This window comes from Colletotrichum karsti (genome assembly GCF_011947395.1).
Source record: "Colletotrichum karsti strain CkLH20 chromosome Unknown Scaffold2, whole genome shotgun sequence".
NCBI lineage: Eukaryota > Fungi > Ascomycota > Sordariomycetes > Glomerellales > Glomerellaceae > Colletotrichum > Colletotrichum karsti.
Genome location: NW_024065902.1, coordinates 1477747 through 1487408, shown reverse-complemented (window position 1 = coordinate 1487408; position 9662 = coordinate 1477747). Strand labels below are relative to the sequence as shown.

The 9662-nt window shown below is 52.3% G+C and overlaps 2 protein-coding genes across 2 annotated transcripts; both read left to right on the top strand.

Moving 5' to 3' along the window:
• Positions 1-3026: 3026 nt before the first annotated feature.
• On the top strand, positions 3027-6158 carry CkaCkLH20_00971 (fungal specific transcription factor domain containing protein; the record flags this gene model as incomplete). The annotated part of the gene is made up of 4 exons (XM_038883691.1): positions 3027-3382; positions 3422-4297; positions 4357-5299; positions 5349-6158. The coding sequence occupies 4 exons, from the start codon at positions 3027-3029 to the stop codon at positions 6156-6158; spliced, it is 2985 nt and encodes a 994-aa protein (XP_038751286.1).
• A 1516-nt stretch (positions 6159-7674) lies between these two features.
• CkaCkLH20_00970 (uncharacterized protein) lies at positions 7675-9160 on the top strand (the record flags this gene model as incomplete). Its single annotated transcript, XM_038883690.1, has 2 exons — positions 7675-7793; positions 7849-9160. The coding sequence occupies 2 exons, from the start codon at positions 7675-7677 to the stop codon at positions 9158-9160; spliced, it is 1431 nt and encodes a 476-aa protein (XP_038751285.1).
• Positions 9161-9662: the final 502 nt, after the last annotated feature.

Sequence of the window (9662 nt, the reverse complement as noted above, 5' to 3'; positions counted from 1 at the left end):
TCTTCCACATTTTTTCTCGGCAGATCTTAGGGGGCGTTCGATGCTCATATCATGTATGGTCAGGCTAATCGCCTAGACCGATTTACCCTTGTGTTTTTATTGAATTTTTTGGTCGTGGGCCATGGAGTTGGAGGAGATACCAATGGGAGTCGAGAGAGAGAGAAAGAGAAGGGCACAAAAAGCGAATCGGCATTGTTTCTTGTTTTTTCCTTTTCATTCTTCGCGGATACCCAAGCACCCAATTTCAACCGGCACACCCGCGAGGACGGAAAGGGGGGAACGGGATATCTCTCGGGAAGGGATTTCTCTCACTGCTTATTTTCATCTTTTTCTCATTCCGATGTAAGGGAGGATAGGCCTGCGAAGGACGCTTCTTGATGTTTTAATGATGATTTAGAGAATTTGAAAGAGGGTCGATCCCCTTGTACTTGACAAACAACTGCTTCTTGACTTCTTACGCGGCATTTTGAGAAAACCGTGAATGGGCTGTGGGTGTTGTTGGGTTGACCTCATATGGAAATCAAGCATCCGTGGCCCCTGCATGCGACGAACCAGGCCCAGATGTCACCTTAGCGTTGAGGTTCTGAGATTTCGCGGCAGATCCGGGGTCTGTTGTGTTATTCACATGGGATGCGTGCTAATGAACGTGTCGCGCAAGCCTGTCTTTCTGACGCGTTTTTCCATCTTGCGTGTAGTTCATCCGAAGATTGGTCTGGTTTGGTACCGGGAATATAGATGGTGTGTGGGGGGTTTACCGTTGAATCTTAGGATGTTGTGCTAATTTGTGTGAAGGGCATGACGAATAATCCTGGGACGGTAGTGTGGTTTTGTTGTTTGACGTGGTCCGGTGTGGGGGTGTCTTGGTAGTCCGAAGCTGGATATTGGAATTGATTGAAGAGGGTTCCATCTCGGTCTGGACTTTGATGGGGGGTTGTTGGAATTGTCGACGTGTTTAGTCTGGTACACTTTAGGTAGGCTGGCGTGAACTGGTGGTTGTTCCAGAATTGAGTGTCGAGAATTGCTGTTGGTAACGGACTGGGTTAACTGGAGGACAAGTTCACGGCGGCGGAGGGGAAAAGAGAGGTTGGTGAAGGGCAATGTGACCTCGGCACTTCAAGCGAGGGTTGAAGGTGTGTTCGGTCAGCCTCAAAGTTCATCGATTACAGATCAAATTGGCTTCAGTTCCAATAACATACAAAAGCAGAACTGCCGTCAGTAGCTCCCGCGTGCCAGTGAGGGTGAATATGAAACTGATCGCGACAATGTTCGCCGTTTCTCATGTTCTTGAGTTGCTTCATGAAGAAGCCGGACTCCCCTCACCACGACCCAGACCGCCAACCCATCTAAGACAAGAAGGAAACTGCCACGGTCTATATTAAGGGCGATTCTTCACATGACTTCAATTTCTAGTGTCGCATTCGTGCCTGGGTTCAATCCAGAACTGGGAATCTCGCACGAGATCACATCGTTGATGACGTGCCGAAATCATTGGACAGATAAGGGTAACAGGAGGCCAGGCTTCGCAATATTCCCACACTTTCGAATCGTGTCAGTCAATGGCAAGTCGTTGATTACAGGTGCTCTATTAAGCCAAGCGTGTCAACTGATACCCGGCGGCCATCAAGCTGCCAAGTCGAGCGAAAGCGCAGAAGTCAGGGCTCGACGCCTGCGCGGGATGAGTTTCTTGATCCGGTTTAGCCGGCCAGGATCTCGAGGCCTACCTACGTCGAGTGCGGGGGGGCCAACATGTTGCTTTTTGCTTGTTCGTTTTCTTGCTGTCGTTTCCAAGATGGTTGAATAAAAAGAAGGAAACATCAATTGACTGTGTAGAATGATTACTTATCCTTCCGACCGAAGAAGTCCTTGTGGGTATTGTGCAACTTGCAAAGGCAAAGTGGATTGAAACAACCATCGACTTTGCAGAGTCACCTCGTCACTTCTCAGGTAATGCCGCTTTCTTCTGCGCTCCAGTTCCGCCATCCACTTTCTGCTGAGGCGCACCTGTCGCAGACAACCTAAGTCGAGTCCCCCTCTTTCCATAATTCCTTATCAGCTGGCGAATTTGCTTGGGATTGACCAGAAGAATTATATCCTCGCCTGCAGATTGGTCCCCTACGACTAGCGCGTTATCATCACACCCTTAGCTCTGCGACTGCTCCTACCTGCCTCTCCACTGCCTAACACATCTCATCTCACCGATCCTGTCCCATGTGGTTGTAGTTGCAATTGCCCGCCTCTTTCGCTGCGGAACGTCAGGAGCGAAACTGCTGCCAGCTTTTGTGCGTGTGTGAATCGCGCCGTTTTCTTTCTTCTTTCAACTTTCTCGCCCGAAAACCAACAAGTCCAGCAACTGCTCAACCATCTCCGTCCACACCGCCTGCCCAGCGCTCGTTCCGTCTCGACATGCGCATTCTTGACGACAACTGCGATCCGAGTCTCGGCCAGATCCTCAACCTTCAGAGGGATCCCAGCTGAGCAGAACCAGCGACGCCAGTGTCTCTGCCTTTGCCGGTGTACTTCTACTCGGAACCTGCCGCCTTTCCGGGTTCGCTCCCCGTTCGATTACTCGAAGGTCTAGCGCCGCCTTAGTAAAGAAAGGATTAGGTTGGCTTTGGAAGAGGATCGAGAATCAACGGCGTCCACCTTCTTTAGCAATTCCCATCCGGCGCCACTGCCGGATGATGGGTGGAGCTCCCGGCGTGCAAGTTGAGATAACGTCGCGATAGCAGTGTTCCAGCACTTTGTACGCCTCACCGACGCCTGTCTTCCCTCCAACATTACCACCTCGAAAACCGTCCTCTCACAGCCGGCTGTTTCCCCACGCTGACAAAAACACTCAACCGGCGAGACCATCGCTCATCCTTTTGACATCTGATTGGATCCTCATCCCTGCCCCCGAACCTCGACCGGCCCGGCCGCCGCCCGGAAAATAATTCAATCTCAATCCCGTCCCTTCTTCCCAGCCGCCTTCTTTTGTCGACGTCCCGTCCTCCGCCGTCGCCGAGCCCGCGCGCCCGCAACACACGATGCCCGCCCACTCGCCGCCCTCGCCGGCGCTCAAGCCGACGAAGCGCCCGCGCCAGGGCTCTTACGACGAGGCTTCTCCGAATTCAGGCGGCAACGATCAGAGCCCGGCCGGTGACAACCAAAACGACCCGATCGCCGGCGCCGGCGCTGCCCTCCTAGCCGACAAGGCCGGTGGAAAGCCGGGTCAGAGCAGCAACTTCCGTAACGTCAGCGCATGCAATCGATGCCGTCTGCGCAAGAACCGATGCGATCAGAAGCTGCCCAGTTGCGCCAGCTGCGCAAAGGCCAACGTCGCCTGTGTTGGCTACGACCCAATCACCAAGAAGGAGATTCCCAGAAGGCACGTTGCGCTCGAGTGACTGCCCCCTCGCAGTGGTTGCTAACCGTGCTGTAGCTATGTCTTCTATTTAGAAACCCGCGTCGAGCAGCTAGAAGCGCTGCTAGCGAATAACAACGTCCCCATCCCTCCAGCCGACAACCTCGAGATATGCTCCCGCCCCGGCACCGAAGCCCCGAGATCGACAACAGATGCCGGCCACTCTGCGCGCTCCGAAAGCCTCGAAGGCAACGGCGTTGCGAAGAGCAACGTGCACCGGCCCGACCTGGATAAGACGAAGAAGGCGGACGGTGGAGCGGGGACGGCAATGCTCGATATCGTTGCTCCGTCCAAACCGCGATCCTTGGCGTCTGCCTCGGGTGTATCTTTCAATCGTGTTGTATTCGCTGCCGTGCAATACTCTGTGTCAGATCAGAACGGATCAGATAGAGCGGGCGGCAAGGGTCTCCCCATTGGCAGCGGCACCTCGATGCGCGATTCCTTCTTCGGCCTACACACTAAACCCACCATTCGTCCGGCAAATTTCCCTGAGCGAGAAGTCGGCATGAGGCTTGTGACGCTTTACTTTGAGCACGCGAATCCCCAGATACCCATCCTTCATCGTGGAGAGTTTATGCAAATGTTCGAACAGGCGTATGCCAACCAGAGCGGGTCGAGAGGGCCGCGAGAGCTGTACATGTTGAACATGGTGTTTGCTATCGGTTGTGGTGTCATTGTGGGTGAGCCGGTGAAGTCTGATGGCTCTGGCGCCGGACCGCGCAACCCGCCAGACGCAAACAAGTTTGGTCAGGCTCAGCCGGAAGAGTATCACGCAAGCGCCATTGTACACCTTGAGGCGTGTCTCGGCAATAGTGGTGGCGGCCTGGAGGTTCTGCAAGCTGTGTTGTTGTTGGCCAACTTTGCGCTCCTCCGGCCGGTGCCGCCGGGCCTTTGGTGAGTTTTGTCCGTGGTTGGACATTTTCTGTGAACTACAGTTCTAACCAGCATGGCAGGTACATCATTGGCGTTGCTGTGAGACTAGCTGTAGACCTGGGCCTGCATTATGAAGACGGCAGTGATGTGGCGAAAGCCATGATGGATCCCCTCGGTAAGATCAAAGAGGAGAACGGTGAGATTGATGGGTCGAATGAAAACCGGTCTCGCGAGAAAGGGAGGCGGCTATACATTCGCGACATGAGGCGAAGATTATGGTGGTGCTGTTACTCATTGGACCGTCTTGTCGGAACGTGCGTTGGCCGTCCGTTTGGCATCAGCGACCAGGTCATCACGACCGAGTTCCCTTCACTACTCGATGACCAGTACATCACTCCCACAGGCTTCTTGGAGATGCCACCGGACTCGACCGAACCAAGCTACAAGCACGTGGCATACCACTACTTTAAGCTTCGCCTACTGCAGTCCGAGATCCTCCAAGTTCTGCAATATAACCAGACTCAAGTTGTGCGGGCCAGTGGTCAAAATCTGACCAACTCGGACATGCACACTCACCTACCGTCCCCGTTCCTGATCAAGTTCGATTCTTTCCGCTCTTGGCGCATCGACATTGATCGGAGACTGTACCAGTGGAAGAATACGGCCCCGACAAGGGAGCAGACTGGCGTGGCCTTCTCCACAGAGTTCCTGGAGCTCAATTACTGGCAAGCAATCATCATGCTTTACCGCCAGAGTCTCAGTGTTCCGGCCATGTTCGAGGGCGAGTACAATACCTCAAACGAGGTGAACAGCCCGACCGCATTCCAGGCGGAGCTGCGTGAGGACGAGGATAGAATCTACCTCAAGGTCGCCGAGGCCGGGCAGAAGATTCTGCGCATCTATCGACAGCTTCATCTCAGCGGGCTCGTCAGCTACACATATCTCTCCACTCACCACCTGTTCATGGCAGGCATTTCATACCTCTACGCTATCTGGCACTCGCCAATTGTCAGGAGCAGACTTGTAAGTCACGTCTTCTCTGCGAAACCTGATCTTTCCTAACTTCGCATAGACTATGGATGAAGTGGACTTTACAATCCTAGCCGCCAAGTCTGTCTTCACCGACCTGATCGACAAGTGTCTACCAGCAGAGACCTGCCGTGATGCTTTCGACCGCACGGCAAAGGCTACTATCAAAATGGCCAACTCAACCGGCGGTTTCGGCTCCGTGCCCCCTCGCAAAATGCGCGAGAACAGATTCGAATGGAGCTCGGCCAGCGGCGACGGCGCCTCGACGTCCACCGCAAGCGCACCTCGTCGCCGCCCACAACAGCAGCAGTTCCAGCAGGGCAACTTCCAAGCAGAGCGCGCCCTCTCCGACACGCTCTCCTCGCCCAGTCTCTCTGTTGCCGGCGACCTTCCCCCGCGCAACTCGCCGTTGGCGACAGACTTCAACATGATGGGCCAAGGCAGCCCTTCGGAGATTGATCCATCCTTCATCGCCTCGCCGCCCGTCCCGCGCCGCATGCCAGCTCAGCGATCTAGCAGCGGGGGTTCTTTCATGAACCAGCAACAGCAGCAGGGGCCGTATAACATGACCGAGTACCCGGACATCCAGAACATGGACTTCTTCCAGAGCCTCCAGGGCAATCCCAACGGCGAGATGGGCGCGAGCGCCGACGGGACGACGCCCAACCTCGACCTCGGGTTCGGAATCAACTGGGACAATATGCACCACGACTTCAGTGACGGCCAGCAGATGAGCATCTTTGACGGCTTCTTCTTTGGTGGTCAGCAGCAGCAACAGGCGCAGCAACAAAGTCAACAGCAGGCGCAGGACCAGCAACAAGGGGCCAATGGCGGAAATGCCAATGGCCAGTAGAGGACGCATTCAAGGATGGTAAATCTACCATGATTTAAGATCAACGGACATCTCAGTACCCACAATACCCATCATTCCTCAGATCCGTGAGGAAAGCATATACAAACCCATATATAACTACCACGTGGATGAAGACATGATATATATAAAAAACGGCTCCAGCGGAGGGAGTCCGGATAAGATATCCGTCATCATATCGATGAGCTTGGCGTAGGCCAACCTGCGGAAGAGGAGAGAAAGGATAAAAACAAAACGAAAGACGAGAAAGAACGCGTGGCATCTAAAAACGGCGAGAGGGTCTCAAAATTTGGGAGGATAGCTTTGTGCGTGTGTCCGATTGGGATATTTTCGAGACGGACGGCTTTCTACGGCCGTGTTGTCGTTGTTGATGTTGTTGGTATACCCCCTGAAAAGCGTCAAAGGTCAGTCAAGCATGAAAAGTAAATAGTGTATGCGTGTGCGGTCATGGCCAGCGAATCGAGATGAATTTTCTTCAATTTGACTGCCCAAGTAAGCCTTCAGCTGTGGTGTGTGTTTAATTGAGCCTCTCCCGATTGTTACCGTTGCCCACCATCATCGTTAACCGTTGTCGGCGACGCTATTGTCATCTGGTGTAATGTCTGCAACAGGTAAAATGTGACTGGCGAATTCTTGAGCCTCGACTATTGGAGGGTGGCCGTAGGTCTCATCAATTCGTCATACCCAACGATATAAAGACCTGACAGTTTGGAGATCTCGCATGCCATGTGGCAAACGGTCTTTTTGCGGCTCAAGCACACCAGTAGAAACCAATGAATCAATCGCTTCCAAACTAGAGCATGAGAGCCAGCTGTAAATATGCCACGCTTGTATGGGAGGGAACGCATCAGCGGTGATTGGCCAATACCCTGGGAGGAGGTCTTTTTACCTTGAACAGGTTGGCATGCGTGGCGTCCAATGTGATGACGAGCGCGTTAAAAATACCTTGCAGTTCAAGACGGCCGTCAGATTGGACCGCCTCACACTTCAGTTGGGCAGGAAGGGGCGCAGGAAGGGGCGTGTCGGTGGGTGCCGGCGTGGGCAGCCTTCCCAAGTTGGTTCGCCTTTGAAGACAAGGCAAATCCCACGTCGCGAGCTGCTCGATAGCTCGAATACTTATACTAGCTCGACTTCCCATCGTCTGAAACACACTTTGTCGAGCCGACAGATTTGAAAGAGTCGTTTCTCACGGCATTGATAACCCCTTGACTCCATCCTGCCAGTTCTTCTATACCTCTTGTTGCCAAAGATGGACATCATGTCGACGGCCACGCATGACTTCAAACTTCCCCTCAGAATCGCGGACAACAGCCTCGGAAGGTTCCATGGATCTTCAACTTTATCCCAGGCAGCAAGTCAATGGTCCCCCGGTCTTGATTCAAGCGCGGCGATTTCGCACCTACCTCCCACTCCTGTCGCCAATGCAGCTTCCGACCAGACTCTGTCAGCCAAACTGCCAGATCACTCCCAAAAATACGACAAATCCACCGTCACCCCAATGTCTCCGAGAGATTGGGAGGCTAAGAAGGAGATCATTCGTCGCCTCTACTTGATCGAGAACCTTCCTTTGAAGGAACTCATAGACATGATGAGGCGAATGCATGGTTTTCATGCGACGTAAGAGATTCCCGTGGATACAAATGAGCATTTCATTTTTAACACTTTTTTACAGGGAAAGAATGTACAAACGCCAGTTTGTGAAGTGGGGTTGGAAGAAGTACAACACCAAAGGTCTTCAGGACGGTCTAGTTGAGCGACCGCCCGGCAAGGCCACTTGCCGAAGGCCACCTCGGGGACGTATGATACGCTTCTCCGCCAGCAATATCGACATATTATACTTCGCATCGAATATGCCGGTGATGTTGAATCACGGATCCAACCTCGACCGGATGAAACATGCGATCCTCACCAGCCAACGCGATCTCATATACGGCACCTTGCGACGCGATCCCGAGTGGACGACACGCGATAGGCTCAACATATGCAAAACTTCTGGAGACCTTGTCATAGAGACGACGTGGGTAGCCAATAACCTGTTCATGGTTGGAGATCTTCAAAAAGCAGGCGCGGTCTTCCGACAGGTGTTTCGTTCGCTCGAAACTGTTATTGACGATGAGCCGATAACCTTCTTCGAGCCATTGCTCCTCGACATGCCCTACCATATCAAAGATTACGAGCTGCGCGTAGCCTATCTTCGTCACCTGTGGCAACTTCTGGACTTGAAAAGACCCGGAGAGCCCGTTACCCTGATCGCCGCAATGATGAGCAAGCTCGAAGCAGAAGAAGATAAATATTTCTATCATACCACGGAAGAAATGCACAGAGTCAAGAGAGATCTCTACATAGAAGCTCTCGGCGAGGACGACTTGCGCAGCATTCACTCGGAAAGGGAACTTCTCGGTGTTGAAGATCATAACGACGACAGCTTACGACGATGCGAACGCATTTTCAGAAACTACGAGCTATTATTGGCCCGTACTATTGACCAATTCGGTCAATTCTCGGCCGAAGCATTCGATGTGGAGCTTAAGCAAATTGCGGCAGCATCATTGCTGGCTCCTTTATTCGGTTTGGCCATGGGGCTCTACGACAAGTATCTCGACAGGGTCCGATCTGCAACCGGTGATAAGTCGATTGATGAATGGGAACATGCTGTCTTGGATCAGTACTCAAATATCAATTATCGCATTGGTTCATTTCAAACCAAATCGGGGAACGTGGAAGCCGGTATAACGGCTTTCAACAAATCCATTACAGCCGCGTTATACGCAATGGCAACAGTGAATGACGAAAGTATTAGACTCGACTACGCTTGCGATATCCTGTACACTCGTTATGAACTGGTAGAAGCTCTTGATAAGTGCGGCAGGAATGGGGAGGCGGACGAAGTAAGGGCCGCCATTGCATCGTCAGAGTACCTAGAGGCGGTAATGCAGGATGACTTGGGAGAGAACTTCGAGGAATACGTAAGCTTGCTATGTTAGCAACTCGGAACTCACTTTAAGCAATAATCTATAGAATGATTTTACTATAGAATGATTTTAGTTTCCATTCATTCTCGATGAATACTGTCACATATGTCTTTCACATAGATGGGTCTGCTAAGATATGTTGCTCATAACGGACGATCAGATGACGACTGGGCTAAGCAACAGCGTTTCTTCTCACAGAAACAGCATGTCGGTATTAACTCTCCCGCAAGTTTGGCGAGCCTGGACACGACTTATGTTTATCCATCGGGGCCGGCTCTTTGATATAGTGACCAGCTCACAATTCTTCCATATGATTTCAATCCGTTTAACAAACCAACGAATCCAAAGTCATAACCATTCAAACGTAATGAAGGCCAATGGTCAACTCGCCATTTATTTCTGATGTACCTTCCAGATGACTCCATAAGCACGTGAGTATCGTTGCCAGTTATCCATTTTTGTCATCCCGACGGTTTCAATTTTGACATAGACAACGCCGTCGGTCCGAGAGACA